The sequence below is a fragment of the Lygodium microphyllum genome, chromosome 1, assembly GCF_053477565.2.
Source record: "Lygodium microphyllum isolate KBCC chromosome 1, Lygodium_microphyllum_v1.1.10, whole genome shotgun sequence".
NCBI classification, from domain to species: domain Eukaryota; kingdom Viridiplantae; phylum Streptophyta; class Polypodiopsida; order Schizaeales; family Lygodiaceae; genus Lygodium; species Lygodium microphyllum.
Window position 1 is genome coordinate 171310991 of NC_141135.1, and position 17411 is coordinate 171328401.

The window sequence follows — 17411 nt, forward strand, 5'->3', positions numbered from 1 at the left end:
CACAGCTTGCCTCGATTTGACCTTTTCTGCGAGAATGTCGAGGACTCCCTCATCCAAAAAGTCAGCTAACACAGCAAAAGAGTTTTGACGACCAGCTTTGGAGGTAGATGGCATATCTGCTGACTTGGAGTTGGGACGGGGATAACGACGATCCCATGGGGTAATGACGTTACCTTTAGTATCAAAAGCCAGCTTAGCAGGTGGACCCTTTGGACCATCCGAATACACTCTCCTAGGTGGCTGTTGACGGGGAGCAGAAGAAACCATAGCAGGAGCAGAGGGCTCTGAAGACAACATTTCTTTCCTGCGCATATACGTACGTATGGAATCTGGTGAGGCAGTAGGCACAGTATCCACCATGCCAGCAACAAGCCTGTTGCCTTTTTTCATGCGTACATCCACCCAATCATTGCCACGGGAATCCAAACCCGAGACCTGTTGTTTCCCTTTATCCAAAACTTTAGGTGGCTGGGTGGCATCCTACGAGACGGAGCATCACACACCATGTCTTCCATGGGCAGCGCAATATGCTCAGCATCTGAAGTGTGGTGCTTCTCTGGGCATTCAGCCATAAAATGCCCCAATTTTCCACACAAAAAGCAATGTCCTGCAAAGTTGCCCCATTTCAAACGAAAATGTAAAGGATGCATGCCAGAGCAATTGATACGTAACCACGCAGGCCTTTTCCTAGCAGTATCCCATAACATGCACAGACGGTTGCGATTCATGGCCCTTAGGCTTGGGAGGACCAGAACAGTGCCCACAATGGCCATGGCGTCCTTTAACAGTGGCCAATAAACAGCCGGACAGTTTTCCACTTCAATCCACATAGGGCATTCACGTTGCAGCAGGCGCTGAAAATCTGCCATTGGGCGCCATGGTACAACATGGACCAGACGGCGATCGACAAACAGTGGTAGTTTAGACAGGAGAGCAACACGGTGTGTCTCAGATTTCAACAACACCTCAAAAAACCCTCGGGGCCCAACAAAAATCTCTTCAACACATTCCCCTTGTAGCAGACTGTGCAGCCACTGGCGAATACGGGAAAGCAGTGGGATCCGACCAGTGAAGAAGAGTATCACAGCACGTTCATAAAACACTGAAAACGAGCGCAAGACATGTTTCGGGTCCACAGTGGCTTCCGGAACATCTTCCGTTGCAGAGTCAGAAAAGACTTCCTGATTATGTTGAACGTAATCGCCAAGTAGAGTGTTGGCAAACTCCAGCAAATGCTCCCAGTCAACATCCTGGGAGTCCACAGAATCCCAAGCAACCTGAGCATAGGAACGATCCTGATGATCCATTGTGTCAGCCGAGGTATGCTTGGTATGTTTGCCCGCAGGCTGGAGGTCAAAAGCAGGTGGCAGCTCCTCTGTGCACGGAACCATATCCTCTGGTTCCTCGGTATCAGAATTCGGACCAAGAGCTGCCACCGTTTGGTCTATAAAATCCAGATCCAGGTCCGCCATCTTGTATCAGTACGTATGCCGGTCAGAGGCCGATTGAAGAGCTTACGGGAGGTAGCTCACGGGAGGCAGATACACGCAGGCCTGTGTGTGTGTGTGTGTGTGTACAGGAGCAGATTAGTTCTCTGATCTGTGCAGAGTTGCAGTCACGTGCTGCCAGGTTAGGGTTCCCTGACTCTGTCGCGGCCCAGCAAGATGCACAGGGCAGGCAGACGCCGTGCAGATGATTGACAGGGCAGCAAACGAGAGGTACCTGTTTCTGCAAACGAAAGGCGTTTAGTCTTCAGGCGTCGACCGGGCCACAGGGCACTGCACGCTGACGCAGGGAAACGATCAGAGGGTTCAGGCGGGCAGTTGTCAGGCGAGCAGGTTGAGGCGGGCACAGGCGAACAGGGGTGGAACAGGCGGGCAAGCTGGAGGCGTCGGCAGTATGCTCTGTCAGGATGCGCAGGTCCAGGCGACGGCAGGGGCAGGGCTAGGCTATCTGGCGACGTGGTGACGGGGCAGCCTGGAGTGTGGGCGACGGGACGCACAGGCGACAGGCGGCTAGGCGACGGGGCGCTCAGTCCTACAGACGACGTGGCGACGGGACACCCAGGCGAGCAGACGACGACGACGTGGGCGACGGGACGCGCAGGCGGCTAGGCGACAAGCGCCGGGTGACCCCCGCTCAAATCCGGTGAAGAGCTCCCCATCGTTGCACTTCTCCTTCTCTCTTTTTTTTTTGTAGAAGCCACACACACACACACTCTCTCTCTCTCTCTCTCTCTCTCTCTCTCTCACAATCCGATGGCTACCCTCGCGGTAAGCCACTTGTTTTATCAACCTGCTCACCCGGGTTCAAATCTCCCCATTTATATTCCTATACTAAATGATGGTGTGGATGTACGGATTGAACCCAAGACAATCTGGTCACTGTTCAACTTAACCAATTGAGCTACATCCATTTGGTCACACACACTCTTTTTTGTGTGAAGATAATTGAATTAAGTAAATATTTTACATCAAACCATCAGTTGGGTTAGAACTCTCTCTCCGAAAAATATATACATCAGACCATTAGGTCATCCAAGAAAGTGACGAAAGACTATTAGGACTTAGACACAAAGAGAAAATCACACCGCTGGTGTAGAGCAAACAATAGCCAGCCAGGGGGCAACACACACACATACACACACACACACACTCTCTCTCTCTCTCTCTCTCTCTTTTCCGTAAAAGGTAATTGTATTAATTACGAAAAAAGGTACAAGTTTACATGATTACATGATTACAAAATACATGAGGACCCTAGGCCAACGCGTGTAAAATCCCAGTACTAAGCCACAAAAAGGTTACACAAATCATGGCAAAGACCCAGAGGAAATTGCCATATGCCAGGGAAGCAAGTTCTCTCGAGTGAGCAAGTCTGAGTGCCGAATGAGATCTATCTGCCAATGCAAGAGACCTTTAAGCCGGGCAATGTGTCTCGGTACATTAGAGGCCAAATAAAAAAGAAAGGCATTCTGCGTGGTCCAAATGTGCCAGCATCCCCAGTATCTGAAAAAGTGGAATAAGATCTTCATATGCAACTGTGGCGGTGTGGGGTAGTTTGGGCGTACAAAAACCCAATCGAAAGGAGTTAGTGAGGACCCCACCACCGCCAAACTTGTGACAAGAGTGACCAGATATTCTTGGCGAGCGGGTAAGAAAGAAATCGATGTCGGGCCGATTCCACAGTAGTGGTACAGAAGAAACAATTGCCATTCGAGATTCTACGCTTGGAAAGGGCCAAGGCAAGAGGAAGGCCACCATTCATCACCCGCCAAAGAAAGACCTTGCATTTGAAAGGTGTCTTATTCAACCAGCCCTCCATCACAGTTGCCTTCCACCATGATTGAGATTTCCGCAATCCCCATACAGTATTAGCTTTCACACCCAGCCATTGATGATCTTTAATGAGAAGATGATACACCTGATTAGTAGAGGCTTTTTCCAGACTCAACCGATCTGCAAGGTCCCAGTCTTGCCAAGGACGATCCACAGCCAGGGCAGGAAAGGGTTGCCTACCCCGAAGCACCGACAACAGCTGTTCCCATAAATCACGGTATCCGCGCGGGATCCTGAAAAGTCTCCTTACAGTACGAAACGATGCGAAGACATTGCGAGTGGCAAGGGTAGCATCCGCAACTGAAGTCACACCCAAACAGGCCATGCGGTTAAATCTTGGTATGAGCTCATGTTTGTCTTTCCATGAAAGTAATCTCGAGACTGCCAACAATTCCAGTTGAAAGGAGTTAGTATGCAAGCGGTCCCCCATTGGATGCCAACGCGCCTTTTGGAGCACCACTTTCCAGGAGCCGACCAAATGCAGTAACAGAGAGGAAGAGGGACTGGAAAATCGAGAGTTTGCATTAAGGACATGCCACCAGGAGCCACGAAGTCGTGTATTACCATGGCGTAGGCCGCTGTCCTCAAGAAAATAACGGGCTATAATGGTCCACGGGTGATGATCCACACATATGGCGCGAAAAAGAGACCAACGAAGAGCTATATCCAAAATAGCTCCACTACCCATTCGTTTAGAGGTACATGTATGTGACCATGAAATCCACGAAATACTCGCTTGCAATGAATCCTTCTTCCATAATATGAAACGAATGGGGCGAATGAGAGCCTTCAAAGTAGTAGGAGTCCATGGCAGCAATGGCAAGAAATATGTGAGCATTGGCAGCATAATTGTCTGAGCCACTTTGAGGTGGACATGGAATGGCCACGCTTGCGACTTCCAATACATAAACTTCGCTGCCAATTTTTGTGAAATCCAGTCCAGTAGTTCCTTTGGCCGAACATCCACCCCCAATGGGTATCCAAGATGCCTGACAATGGAGCCACGGGAAACAACCTGGCCTTGCCAGCCCAATGACTGTAAATCAGACTCCGTGCAACTGAGTATGGCTGATTTAAAGGCATTGATGCGAAGACCAGAAGCATGACCAAAGAGCGTCCAAACATCTAATGCCTTGCGAATGTTGTCCTTGTTCGCCCGCAAAATCATAAAGCTATCATCAGCCAGAGATTGGCTAATGAAGTGCTGTCCCAAAAGAAGAGACAATCCGGCCAGGTGAGCAAAAGCTGCCATTGAAGATAACATTGAAAAAACTGGATGAGTCGCCAGGGCAAAGAAGAGAGGACTCAAAGGGCAACCCTGTCTGACCGAGCGTGCAAGGACAAATGGCTTTGTAACCCCACCATTGAGCATAACTCGAGAAGAAGCCGCAGCACTAATGGTGTAGATCAATCGGGACATCCGAGTACCAAAACCCATAGCAGACATGAGTTCTGCAATGAAAGACCAATCTAAATAGTCAAAAGTCTTTTCCAAATCCAATTGAATCAATACCACTTCCTGACTGGAGTGCCTCGCATAGTCAATAGCCATTTGCACATTGAAGATATTATGCAAAATGTTACGGCCCTTGATGAAACCATATTGGAGAGGATGCACAATTGCTGGAAGGTACTTGTGAAGCCGATTCGCCAGCACTTTGGAGAAGATTTTATGTATCGAACCCATCAAAGACATTGGTCTCCAGTGTTGCAGCATTGACGGCGAAGGTACCTTTGGAAGCAGTTTGATAAGGCCTTCTTTCCATGAGGAAGGCATGACCCCTGTTTCCCAAACCTGCTGAAACATAGCCGCCAATGGCTTCACCAGCTAGATGGCCGAGTTCTCAAAGAATTCATTGGTGAGACCATCCCAACCAGGACTTTTATCCTTAGGTAGGTGTAACAAAACATCCATAACCTTCTCCTCGCAAATATCTACCTCCAAAGTAGCTTGCATATCAAGTGGAACCTGTTGGCGGACCAGATCATAGAAGACCGAGCGTGCATGCGTAACCTGGCTAGAAGGCGACGGAGAAGAACCAAGAAGATCCATAAAATAATTTCTGCACATATTGACAATGGTCTGCGGATCAGTGACCATGCGACCTTCTGAATCCTGGAGTTATATTTTCTCGAGCAGGAGAAGCATGCAAGGTGCGAAAGAACTTGTGAGTCTGACATGCACTATCTTACAATGTGTCAGTCAAGTTGTGCAGCTTGGCCTGCTGATAAGATTTCAACTGAAATACTTGAATAAGATGCGCCAAACACATCGCTAGTGACAGCAGAAATTCATCATCTGGGGTGTCCACTAGCAGCGAATGGACCAAAGCCAGTAAGTCCTCCGCTGCATGTCGACGCCGCCAACAAATAGAGGCATGATGGATCCCATACTGCCGAGCAACCCGTTGCACATTAGAGAGCAGCCGTGCAAAGGAAGCTAAGCCCTCAGAGGCGAAGTCCAATAAGAACCTCTCAATCAATTGCTGCATATAGCCCTGAAAGATTGGATGCTTCAAATAAGACGAGTTGAAATGTAAAGGGAGTCTATCCAGCAACTGCATAAAAGGTGCAACAGGTTGTGCAAGCATCTCAAGCTGGAGGGGGAAATGGTCCGACAATGCATATTGCTGCAAGACTTTCATTTCCAGCATCTCGGGAAGAAAAGCATCTCCCTGCGTGATATACATTCGGTCCAACCGCGACCAAGTAGTTGCATATTGTGCGGAATGAAAAGTAAACCCTGAAGAAGAAGGGTGGAGCCAAGACCAGAGATCTTGCTTAAGTACGTGAAGAGCAAAGACATTCCACACCCGGCTTTCCGGAGCATCCATTACCGAATGCCCTGAAGTGGACTGAGAAGAGTCAACACACATATTGAAATCCCCCATCAAAAAACCCCTTCTGCCAAGTGACATGGAGCTCTGCAAAGTCGTCCAAAGATCCCGTCGAGATGCGGGGTCATTCGGAGCATAGAGGCCCAGCAACCATAAAATCTCTCCTTCAAATAAAACTTCGATTACCAGAAAGCGGCCCTGTACATCATTTTTAATAAGAACAGGCTGGTATTTCTCATGGACAATCATAAGCACGCCCAAATAGTGCATAGCATGTGTCCCTGCATAAAACAGGCGGAATCCATGGCAATCCACAACTTTTCCTGCTTCACCGTGACTCTTGTGCTCAACTGCACACAAGACATCCCACTGGTTCTCATGCAAGACAGTCCACATGGCATGTTGCTTATGATGAGAGCAAATGCCTCGCACATTCCACGTGGCTATCTTCATATATCTTCAAAAAAGAGAATCAGAAATGAGGCACCTGTTGCCTCGATTTCACCTTTTCCGCGAGAGCATCCAAGACACCCTCATCCAGAAAATCAACTAACACTGCAAAAGAATTCTGGCGGCCCGCTTTAGAGATAGATGGAATATCCACTGCCTTGGAGTGGAACGGGGATAACGACGATCCCAGGGTGTAATCACATTACCTCTAGTATCAAACGCCAGCTTAGCAGGTGGGCCCTTTGGACCGTCTGTATAGACTTTCCTTGTAGACTGATTACGGGGGGCTGAAGGAGCCATAGTACGCGCAGCATGCTGGGAAGAGAACATTTCTTTCCTGCGCATATACGTGCGCACGGAATCCTGTGAAGCATCAGGCCCAGAATCCGCATCCAACTTTCTTCCTTTTTTTGGACGTGCCTCGAGCCAATCATTGCTACGGGAATCTAAACCCAGGACCTGTTGTTTACCTTTATTCACAACATTAGGTGGCTGGGGGGCCTCCTGTGCCGGGGCATCAAGCACCATGTCATCCTTAGGCAGCACAACATGCGCAACATCTGAAGACGGTTGTCTCTCTAGGCATTCGGCCATAAAATGCCCCAATTTACCACATGAAAAGCAGTGTCTTGCAAAGTTGCCCCATTTCAAGCGAAAGTGCAAAGGATGCATGCCAGCGCAATTGAGGCGAAGCCACTCAGGCCTTTTCCTGGCCGTGTCCCATAACATGCATAAATGGTTTCGATTCATAGCCCTTAGGCTTGGGGGAACTGGCATCGTTCCCACAACTGCCATCGCATCCTTTAACAATGGCCAATAGACCGCCGGACAATTTTCCACTTCCACCCACACCGGGCATTCTCGTTGAAGCAGGGGCTGAAAGTCTGCCATAGGGCGCCATGGCACAGCATGGACCAAGCGGCGATCAAAGAATAATGGCAACTTGGACAGGAGCTCAGCCCGATGTGTCTCTGATTTCAGCAGCACCTCATAAAAGCCGTGAGGTCTAAGAAAGATCTCCTCAACACACTCCCCTTGTAATAAATGATGCAGCCACTGACGAATATGGGAAAGCATTGGGATCCTGCGAGTGAAGAAAAGTATAACTGCACGGTCATAAAACACTGGAAAAGACCACAAGACTAATTTTGGGTCCACCGTGGCTTCCAGCACTTCATCAGTTCCCGAGTCAGAAAAAGCTTCATGATTATGCTGGACATAATCGCCAAGCAAAGTATTGGCAAAGTCCAGCAAATGCTCCCAGTCAATCTCCTGCGAATCCACAGGATCAGAGGCAACCTGCGCATAGGAACGTTCCTGAGGGCCCATTGTCTCGTCAGAAGTATGCTTGGAGCATTTGCCCGCAGGCGGCAGGTCAGAACCAGAAGGCATGTCCTCCATGCACGGCACCATCTCCTCTGGCTCCTCTGTATCAGAATCAGGACCAAGGGCTGCCACCGTCCGGTCGATAAAATCCATATCCAGGCCAGCCATACTACTGTCCTTTCTCTCTGTCAGGGTGCGCAGCCAAGGGCAACGTCGCAGGTCCGCGGGGCAGGTCAGCCAGGTCACAGGTCAGCCGACGTCTCAGGTCAGCAGACGTCTCGGGTCCGCAGGGCAGGTCAGCCGACGTAACAGGTTCAGCAGGGCGGGTCAGACGAGGGGCCAGGCGGGCGCACCGACACAAGGAATCGCGGGGCAGGTCATCGTGCAGATGCAGGGACCACCGGACAGGGAAAACGGCACAGTCGTGCGCGCGGGGTCTCACAGACGGTCAGATCAAGGTCAGGCAGGGGTCAGACGGGGGCGCAAACCAGGGTGAACGTGGGCGAATGGGCGCGATCAGGCGTGAACGGGCGCGGAGCAGGGCGGACAAAAATGGCGCGAACCAGGGCGGACGTGTTGGAATGGGCGTGCACAAGCGCGGACGGGTCAGGCGACGGTGGCAACGGGCCAGACGAGCGACGAGCAGGCAGAGGACGTGCGACGGGCGCAGCAACGATGGGCCCCAGCCCCCTCGAAAACTCTCTCCCATCTCTCTCTCTCTCTCTCTCTCTCTCTCTCTCTCTCTCTCTCGTCTATGTGAACACGTGTGTGAACGTTGCAACAAACCCAACAAGAGATGAGTGACATAGAACAACACGAGAAGTTAGAACGAGCCTATAGAGGCATTGCCCACTAACCAACAATTTTGAGCTGTCCATTAGCTGCTAGCAGATCCAGGACATCCTCCAAATATGAGTATTACTTTAGTACTATCATGTAGAGGCACGTGTGATTCACAATTGACATGGATGATTAAGTCATGTTACAAATATAATGCTGGTCTCAAATGCACTCATCTGCTTCTGGGCTTATTATGATCAGAGAGCCAGATTATCTATTCTGTTACTACCCTTAAATCTGCATGAAACAGAAGAGATTAATAATAAAGTAGAACTCAAATATTTTGTTGCCATGAAGTAGTCAGAGCACAAGCATCTTTTCCCTTCGGTACATCAGAGGACTTGGTTCCTTGTTCCTGCCTATGCTTGAGGTACAGATGTCACAAGTGGTACCTGCATGATTTAAATTCCTTGGGTATTACCTTATTTTGGTGTCCTCAGATAATATATTTCCCCTTACCTGTTGAGCTGCCAATTGTAGCAGTAGCATATGACCTTACTTTGCTGTGCCTATCAACCTGCCATTATATGGTGTTTGACATGCATCATGTCATGTTAAGCAATCTGTCCTTCAAATATTTTCTATGTGGTTTAAAATGTGTTTGAGCTGAGAAAAATTTAGAGCTGAAGCAGAATGTACAGGGGGGCTTACCTTGAGGATCAATTCATGGATGGATTTTCAAAAGGCTCAAATTTCTGCATACTTTAAAAGATTAAACTTTGGCGTAACCTTTGCTTGCTTTAGAGGCTGCCCAAAGACCTTCTAATGAGGCTGATGTGTGCCTTTGAGCAATACACATGAGACACAGATGGTGTATACTGTGTGTAACAAGTATCCTATTTATGTATAAGCATGTAGATGTCAGTTTACTTCAATCTGAAGTTTTAGAAAGTTTGGGAAGTCAAACTCAATGCAGATTTTAAGAATTTGCTCGTGTTCTTTATCACAGGTAGTACATCTGTATCTAAGCAAGAAGAGTTCAAGACATTGCCTGGAGGCAAGGTTAAAAAGAAGGTAAGGTTTGCATAAAGAAAGAGTCTTTATAAGGTGGCAATGATCTTGAAATGTGCAGCTCCTCAATTTTGTGGTTGGAAAAGCTTCTGTTCTTGAATACCATAATTAGTTATCGTAGGAAAAACTGGAATGGTGGTTGGGAAACTCTTTAAACCTTGATCATTTGTTGTAGGAAAAGCCTGAAGTGGTGGTTGAGAAAGTCGTACGGAACAAACGGAAATGTGTTACAATTGTGAAAGGTCTAGATTCGTTTGGTAAGCATTCTGTTCAACATTGTTTCAGTGGCATAACTTGTTTGTGATTTGCCAAACCAATTCGTCTGAATGAGTCTGACCTTCCTCTTTCATCATCAACGAAATAAAACTGTATCTGCTGTATTCTACCATCTAGATCTGTTTCATGTCTTTCTCTGCTGTCTTCTTTCAGTTACTTTAATTTTAACACAACCAAGTCAGCATCAGACCCAATAGTGGAAAATTTTGATTCTTACCCTGTTGGATAATTATATATTTCTTTACAAAAATGCTATCTATACATGACAGTTACAATAGGTATACAATAGATTCACATTCTCAATTGAAAAATTTAGACTCTGTTCTCTTAAAACACTATCCTCTGTGTATCAACCAGGGATGCCATCAGTCTGTGAGTGCCCTCTCTCTTTCTGATTAATCACATTAGTAATGACAATGGTTGAAATCATCCTGAATCATGCTATAGGAATCAAGCTGAATGACGCATCAAAGAAATTTGGAAAGAAGTTTGCCAGTGGAGCATCTGTTGTAAAGGTATTTCTTGACAGTTCCTATTACTGTACCAATACATCAGAGTTCATGAGTTACAATTTTCTTTTCTGTGATACTGCTGTCTTTATTACAACATTCAACCCCTATGTATAAATCACCATAGAGGGAATACACAAAAGTTCTAGTCTAGTTGGAATCATAATGCTGACACCTTGTTTCCACCATGGTTTTGACTTTGTATGTGGCTCTTTCTGTCTCTAGGACAACTCCCCTTGCATATGTCACAGGCAGGGCAGCCATGTAGTGATTCAGAAAGAAACAATTTTCCAGAAGCAAGCATCCAAATCCTGAAATCTTTGATTCAATCAGAAGGATATATATGGCCTTAAAATTCCTTGGGACCTGCCAAAGATCTAGAAAAAATAGGAAATTATGACTTACCACCAAATATAAATTTAAAAAAATCAGAAATCCTCCTTCAGAAGGTTCTTGGAGTGGCGCAAGCTTGAATAAGTGGCCAGAGTTTCACAGTAAGTGGTCACTTTTCCAGGGACACTTTGACATTTCTTTGAAAATCTTGATTGACAAAACGCCTGTAAATACACTGTTTCAGTGAAAGCTGCAAAGTGCAGAACTGTCATAGCCCCTTCTTCTACCAGATGCATTTATTTGCTAGTCCCATAGTCATAAGTGACAGGGTGATGTGTCAATGATGGGGATGGGAATGTGATGGGGGATGGCCAAAAGCAAGGGACAGGGAACTGGGGTGGGGGTTGGGGGTGTGGGGATGATGATGGGATGACACTAAAAGAAGACATATTATACTTGGAACACAATTTTCAGAAAATAAAGTAAATTTGAGAATGGGAATCATCGTATTGTAAAAAACATGTCTAAATGCATGTATGTGTCCATGACTCCATTACCATACTATTGTGCGACAAATGTGAATTTGCACGTGCGCACACAAGCAGTGCACACATGCGTGCCTGTGCTTGTGTGCGCACATGTCTGTGTGTGGGCTTGTTCATGTGTGTGTATGTGTGCATGCTGTTTGAAATTAAATTTTCTTGTTATGAACCATTTAAATTCGAGTTAGCAGGTTTAGTTTATGTGCATGTATGTGAGAGGAGGTGGCAAAATTGTGATCTCCCCTATCCATCCCAAAGAAGGGGAATGAGAGATGGGTATGAGGGATGGTATAGGGGAGCCCTCCTGTTTTGGGATGTCTTCCTATTTTTTGTTACGGGGACAGCATTCCTGCCTTCCTGCATCCCAAGGCCCTGTCCCACACATTAGTTGTGACTATGGCCAGTTCCAAATCTGATCAGCATGAGTTGCAAACTGCGTGAGTTGAAACTATGGGTTTAGAATTAGAAGATAAATTGCTCCAATCATATCATCTTCTGAAGGTGGGTTTAACCTTGTCAAATCTTTCTTTCAGTCTGTTCTACCACATTCTTATGATCGTATTAATGTGTACTCCAGGGTCCAACTGAAAAAGATCAGATTGATGTTCAGGGAGACTTCATGTATGATATTGTGGAATTCATCACTGAGACTTGGAAGGATGTAAGGATCTGATGTTCTTTTTTCATTGTTGTACAACATTTACTGCGAGTTTCCTTCAGTTTCAGGAGCATGATGTAGATTTAATCACAGAGACTTGAAAGGAACCTGAGGTTTCTGTAGTTTCACGAGCATTAATTTGACTTTGATTGAGTTCAGGTACCAGAGTCGTCAATCTTCGTCTTGGAAGATGGAAAGAAAGTTCCAGCAGTTTAATGGATAAGATTATAAAGCAAGTTGAGGAGTTTCGTGATTGAGATTGGGCAGTCAGCTATGCTTTAGTCTGTGCTGGCTTATGAAGGAATTACACTGGGAAATTGTCCAGCACCCTGTTACTTGCCTGTTTTCACTTCCAGCTTAGTTTAATGGTTGTCAAGTTGAATTTGGTGCTTGAAGTCACCCAACAATGAAATTTGAATCAGGAAAGCCCATGTCATTACCACACCATTATAATGAATCTTGATACTTTGCTTTCGCTCATGGAAATGCTTACCAAATTGTGCAGTGAAAGCAGAGCCAGAAGTTGGATTACTGCTGCACTTGCACACATCTCTTGCATATATGAATGAATGTGGTCAAGGCAGTCCTACTTCTTGATCTAGCTACTCAATTGACTCACAAAACTTGAAAGGATTTTCTTCGTTTGAGTTGTTCATATAAGGACATTCTTAACACAAGTTCAAAATCGTTTATACAGTTTTAGTTCATTGTGGTTGTCCAAGTTCTGTGAGAAAAACTCTTACATGGTTCCCCATGAGTGTGCTTTTTCAATTTTGTGGTGGTTTTTGCTACTTTCAATTGTACTACAAGGTTTAATTGCTTAGGTATACTCAAGCGATATCAGGAAACTATGAAATGAATCACTAGTCAACAGATGTCATAGAAGACGGATTTAGCTAGACGACATGGTATACCTCTTTGTAAATTTTGCAACTTTGTTCATGGGAACCATGGGTAAAGCTATCCTAAATGTATTTACTCAAAGAGCATAGGGGTTGAGTTGCAACCAACAAGCTTTTTGCAAGCTGGATATGTGAAGGAATGTCAAGTTAAACATAAAACATTAGTAATTTTGGAAGTGGCATTCTAATCAAAGTAGATCCTTTGAATCCTTTAAAATGCATATGGGTGTATTGGAGTCTATTGGAGATTGTATGGTGGAAAGATCTAGGAGGGCATGCGGGTGTATTATAATGTATCGGGGACATAATAGTATGGAAACTAGGTATATGCCTATTCACCACAATGTTGGAATTCTTTTTGTAAAAAATCACATTGTTTTCCATGGGTTGTTTAAAGTAGTTAGAAAAGTTAGAAGGTTCCGTTAATGGAATGAAATTATTGGCTCATTTCCACTTTACTCATTTACATACGTGATTTGCAACGTGATTACATTCTACCATTGAAAGGAGATTTCAAATATTGCCTATTCCTATAGAATTTGTGCTACTTCTTTATCAAGGGATCAAATTGGTACCTTATGGAGCCTAGAATGAGTATTTGATCAACTAAAAATACTCCCTCAATCTAGACTTCTCTTAGAGAGTGGACCATTGAGATCATTGCATAGATAGGATCTCATTGTCAATAGAAGTATTGTATGGTATGTATGTACATTGAGATGCACAAGGTCATAGAACAACATATTTTCCTACACTGAAGACACCCATACGTATGCATGAATCAGTCATGGTTGAAGAGCATGTGGATGAGAACACAATGACTTCCATTGCCTTTGTAGGGGCAAGAGGTTATTGTTCATACTTTGGAGATTGACACCTTTTGCTTGGGGACTCCCTACACGGTGTGGCGTTACAAAATGTTTGATCCGTGGTTCTATTAGCCTTGTACTTTGCATAGTTCCTTGAGAAGAGAGCTAGGATGATAATAGCTTGTAAATTTTCAAAGGAGCTTTGTAGAGAAACTTTTAATTTGTGGTATGATTGAAGTAATTTTTTGTAAGGAAATTTCTCTCTATGGGGGAGAAAAACAAAGCATTCCTCTGAATTATGGGAGCATGCTACATTTTAAGAAATGTATAGCATGAAAAGGCTCATGGTTAAAAACAAGTTCATTTAATGAAAACATAGAAGTGTGCATTGTATGTGAATTACAAAGCTCATAATCTAAAAGGTCATCTTTCCTAGAACAATAAGCTACCTCATCATCATTGTAGGAGTGTGGCAAGCTTGACTTGAAAGTTGGCGACCACCTAATACCAATCATGTTAGAGGGTAATCCCAAGATAGCCCGTTACATTTCATTCAGCCTCTCAGAGTTCTTGTTTCCCTTGGGTTGTAAAAGTCCTAGCTAACAACGCTTGAAAATTTTGCAACTATTTGGGGATACATTTGTTTCTTGATTCACATTGAACTCATAAAATAATGCAATTGGTATTTCATTGGAGTGCCAAAGGTTCTGTTTGGAAGATAACCTTTTTTCAAACCCCAAATGAGGTTAGATTGAAGGGTTAAAGTATGTTGTGGACGTTCTTACATATGTTAATGTGTAGCAAAGCACTATTCTCAAGTAGCAACAAATTTGAAGCACAAGAACTTACTCACAAATGGCAACAAATTTGAAGTACAAAAGGGGTTGGATTGAAGGGCTAAAGTATGTTGCGGATGTGCTTGCATACATTGATGTGTAACAAAGCAATATTCACAAATGGCCACAAACTTGAAGCACAAGGAAGTTAGGTCCAAACATGGGAATATGCAATCATTTGTGTAATGAACACATTTTACAAAGATCAAACATGGGACTTATGTTGTTGGATAATTGGTTACCAATGAGTCTATAAGTTTTACTATGTACTTGCCCAATTCACCCTCTAAATGAGGGTTTTTTGGTTACAACTTACTAGTAGTGGTGGTGGTAATTTATATTGTAGCATTAGCTTGACTAGGAGAGGTACATTGAGTCATTGATTATTGGATCAGGGTCATGATTTTTGCTATTGTGCATGATTTTTTTTTTTGCCTTAAAGACACTTTCTTGTGTAAAGCCATATATATGATATATATCTAATGGTGGGATTTCCCTAATCTCATGTAACATGATCATCATCTTTCAAGGAAGAAGAATTAAGTAGTGATGCCTTGACTTGACATCCTCATCTTTAGCATGCGGTGGTCATGAACAATGTGTACATGAACTTTACTTTAGGCTATGATAGGTGTTAGTAGAGTGCCTCCAACTTGGGAGAGTAGCTCTATCACCACTTGTGGGTGATCTTGACATATTGTCCTCCAAGAGGCCCATAAAAAGAGGAAGCCATAGTGAAGATGTAACAATCAATATCAAAAGTATTTAAGAAAAAGAAAATTGTTGAAAATTTTGGAAAATGTGTATAGTGTATGCATCCATGCATGGTATGTGGTCTAGTATACTTCTATTTTGACACAATTTTACCTCCCATTGCAATGAATATCTAAAGGAATCTTATATAGCAATATCCCTTGTCCTCATAGGTTATCTCTAGAATATGATGCCTCAACTTATATATTGCTTTCATGTACAGATATCAAATAGGGATCATGTATGAGAAGGTGAGAGTAGATCTTTGAGGTGAATAGGTGACACCACTAATATTAGACATGATGAACCTTGAGCTTCGTGAGTAATCTCCTTCCCTTATTCTCTTGGCAAATTTTTCTCCAAAGTTATAACACATGCATATAATTTAGACCAATAATGGTCTCCCCTTATTTCCATTTCAATTGCTCTCTCCTTATATATATGTAGGAAAAATGAATGTTGCAAAAATTTATGATTTTCAATACTTAATATTTGATGGAGTGAAAACTCGGCATGTATGTTTGGATCAAAGTTTCAAAATGACTTTTTAAATGATGGATTTCTCTTCCTTTCACTAAGATATCATTTGTGCCTTAACATTCAAATAGATAGAATTTCTTACTCACCTTTGAATTATTTCTACTTGTTTGAAATAGTTATATATGGAAAAAAGAATAAGTGTCTGAGAATATTTAGAAACTCTTCTTCCTTTCATAAACCTCACTTGTACATGCCATTACTTCATTACCAAAATCCTACATGTATCACAACAAAATGGTTAAATAATATTATTATGATTGAAGACCATGAAGTTATCATCATAACTCGCAAAGATTATGAACATGTACACCCAACAAGTAATAAGGTTTGGTAAATAGGTGTAACATTTTGTTCAAACCTCTTGAGTTTTGGCTTCTTTATCTTATAAACATAAACCATACTTGGCAATGAGACACATTTATTTAGGATTTTCCTTGTCAAAAAAACATATGTGAAGGTTTCCAAGTGCTAATTTAAGCTTCGCCAGATCATGAGATACTCAATAGCTAGAATTTCTTAATCTAGCACCAACAATATGGGGGAGTTCTATGTGTGTGCGCGCGCGCGTGTGCATGCCCATGCGCACATGCTCACATACGTATGTGTATACGCATGTGTGTATACACACATACATGTGCATATACACATACATGTGTATGTACACACACATGAATATGTGTGTATACACACATACATGTGCATATACATATACATGTATATATGCATACGTGTGTATATACACATGCGCATACATGTGTATATACACATGGAAGCATGCTTATGTGATTATGAACACTTGATAATACTCATGCATAAAAACTAAGTGATGATTTTTGCACTTATGAGATTGAAAGACTAGAGTAAAGATTTGCATGACCCAACTAAATGAGGGAAATATCCCCTATCATAGGCATACTAGTATGTTTGCCTGTTTTGCAATGTTTTACAGCTAGCTTGCATAGTTATTATGTTGATGATAAAAATTCTCTATTGCTCCATTTAATAGAAGGTGAATCCCCTCTTCTACATATCTTTCTAATTTCAATTTCATGGTGCTCATACAAATACACGAAGAATCTCAAATGCGGACAAAATCATCAATGAACTTCATTGTGCTCCTATAAGGGTGAGAAACAAGTATTGCAATGATTTGGAGGGAATATTTTGATGTTTTAGTAAAAAGGGAGAGAAATCCTAGGAAAGTGTGAATTTAGGATACGACAAAGATCGCACTGTGTTTGTGCAAGAGGAGAAGGGAATTGCTCAAAAGAGATGGCATAATGTCTATAAATAAAGGAATCATGCAAGAGGAATAAGAATGAAGCAAGCCCAAAATTAGGTGGAAACGAATTCAATATTCAAGCATATAAATTAAAAAAAGGTGATCAATTTGGAAAGGCACGGTAACTTAGCAATAAGGAACATTTTGAAATAATATTTTATATTAAATT

General features: G+C 43.5%; 1 protein-coding gene across 1 annotated transcript in view; it reads left to right on the forward strand.

The window, feature by feature from the left end:
• The window catches only part of LOC148041977 (Translation initiation factor SUI1 family protein), a 40744-nt gene extending 28144 nt beyond the window's left edge, over positions 1 to 12600 (forward strand). The window contains exons 4-8 of the mRNA XM_087684628.1: positions 9741 to 9805; positions 9978 to 10059; positions 10526 to 10593; positions 12040 to 12123; positions 12280 to 12600. Coding sequence (XP_087540754.1) covers positions 9741 to 9805; positions 9978 to 10059; positions 10526 to 10593; positions 12040 to 12123; positions 12280 to 12336 — 356 coding nt within the window. The 3' untranslated portion in view covers positions 12337 to 12600. The remainder of the gene's footprint in view (positions 1 to 9740; positions 9806 to 9977; positions 10060 to 10525; positions 10594 to 12039; positions 12124 to 12279) is intronic.
• The last annotated feature ends 4811 nt before the right edge of the window (positions 12601 to 17411 follow it).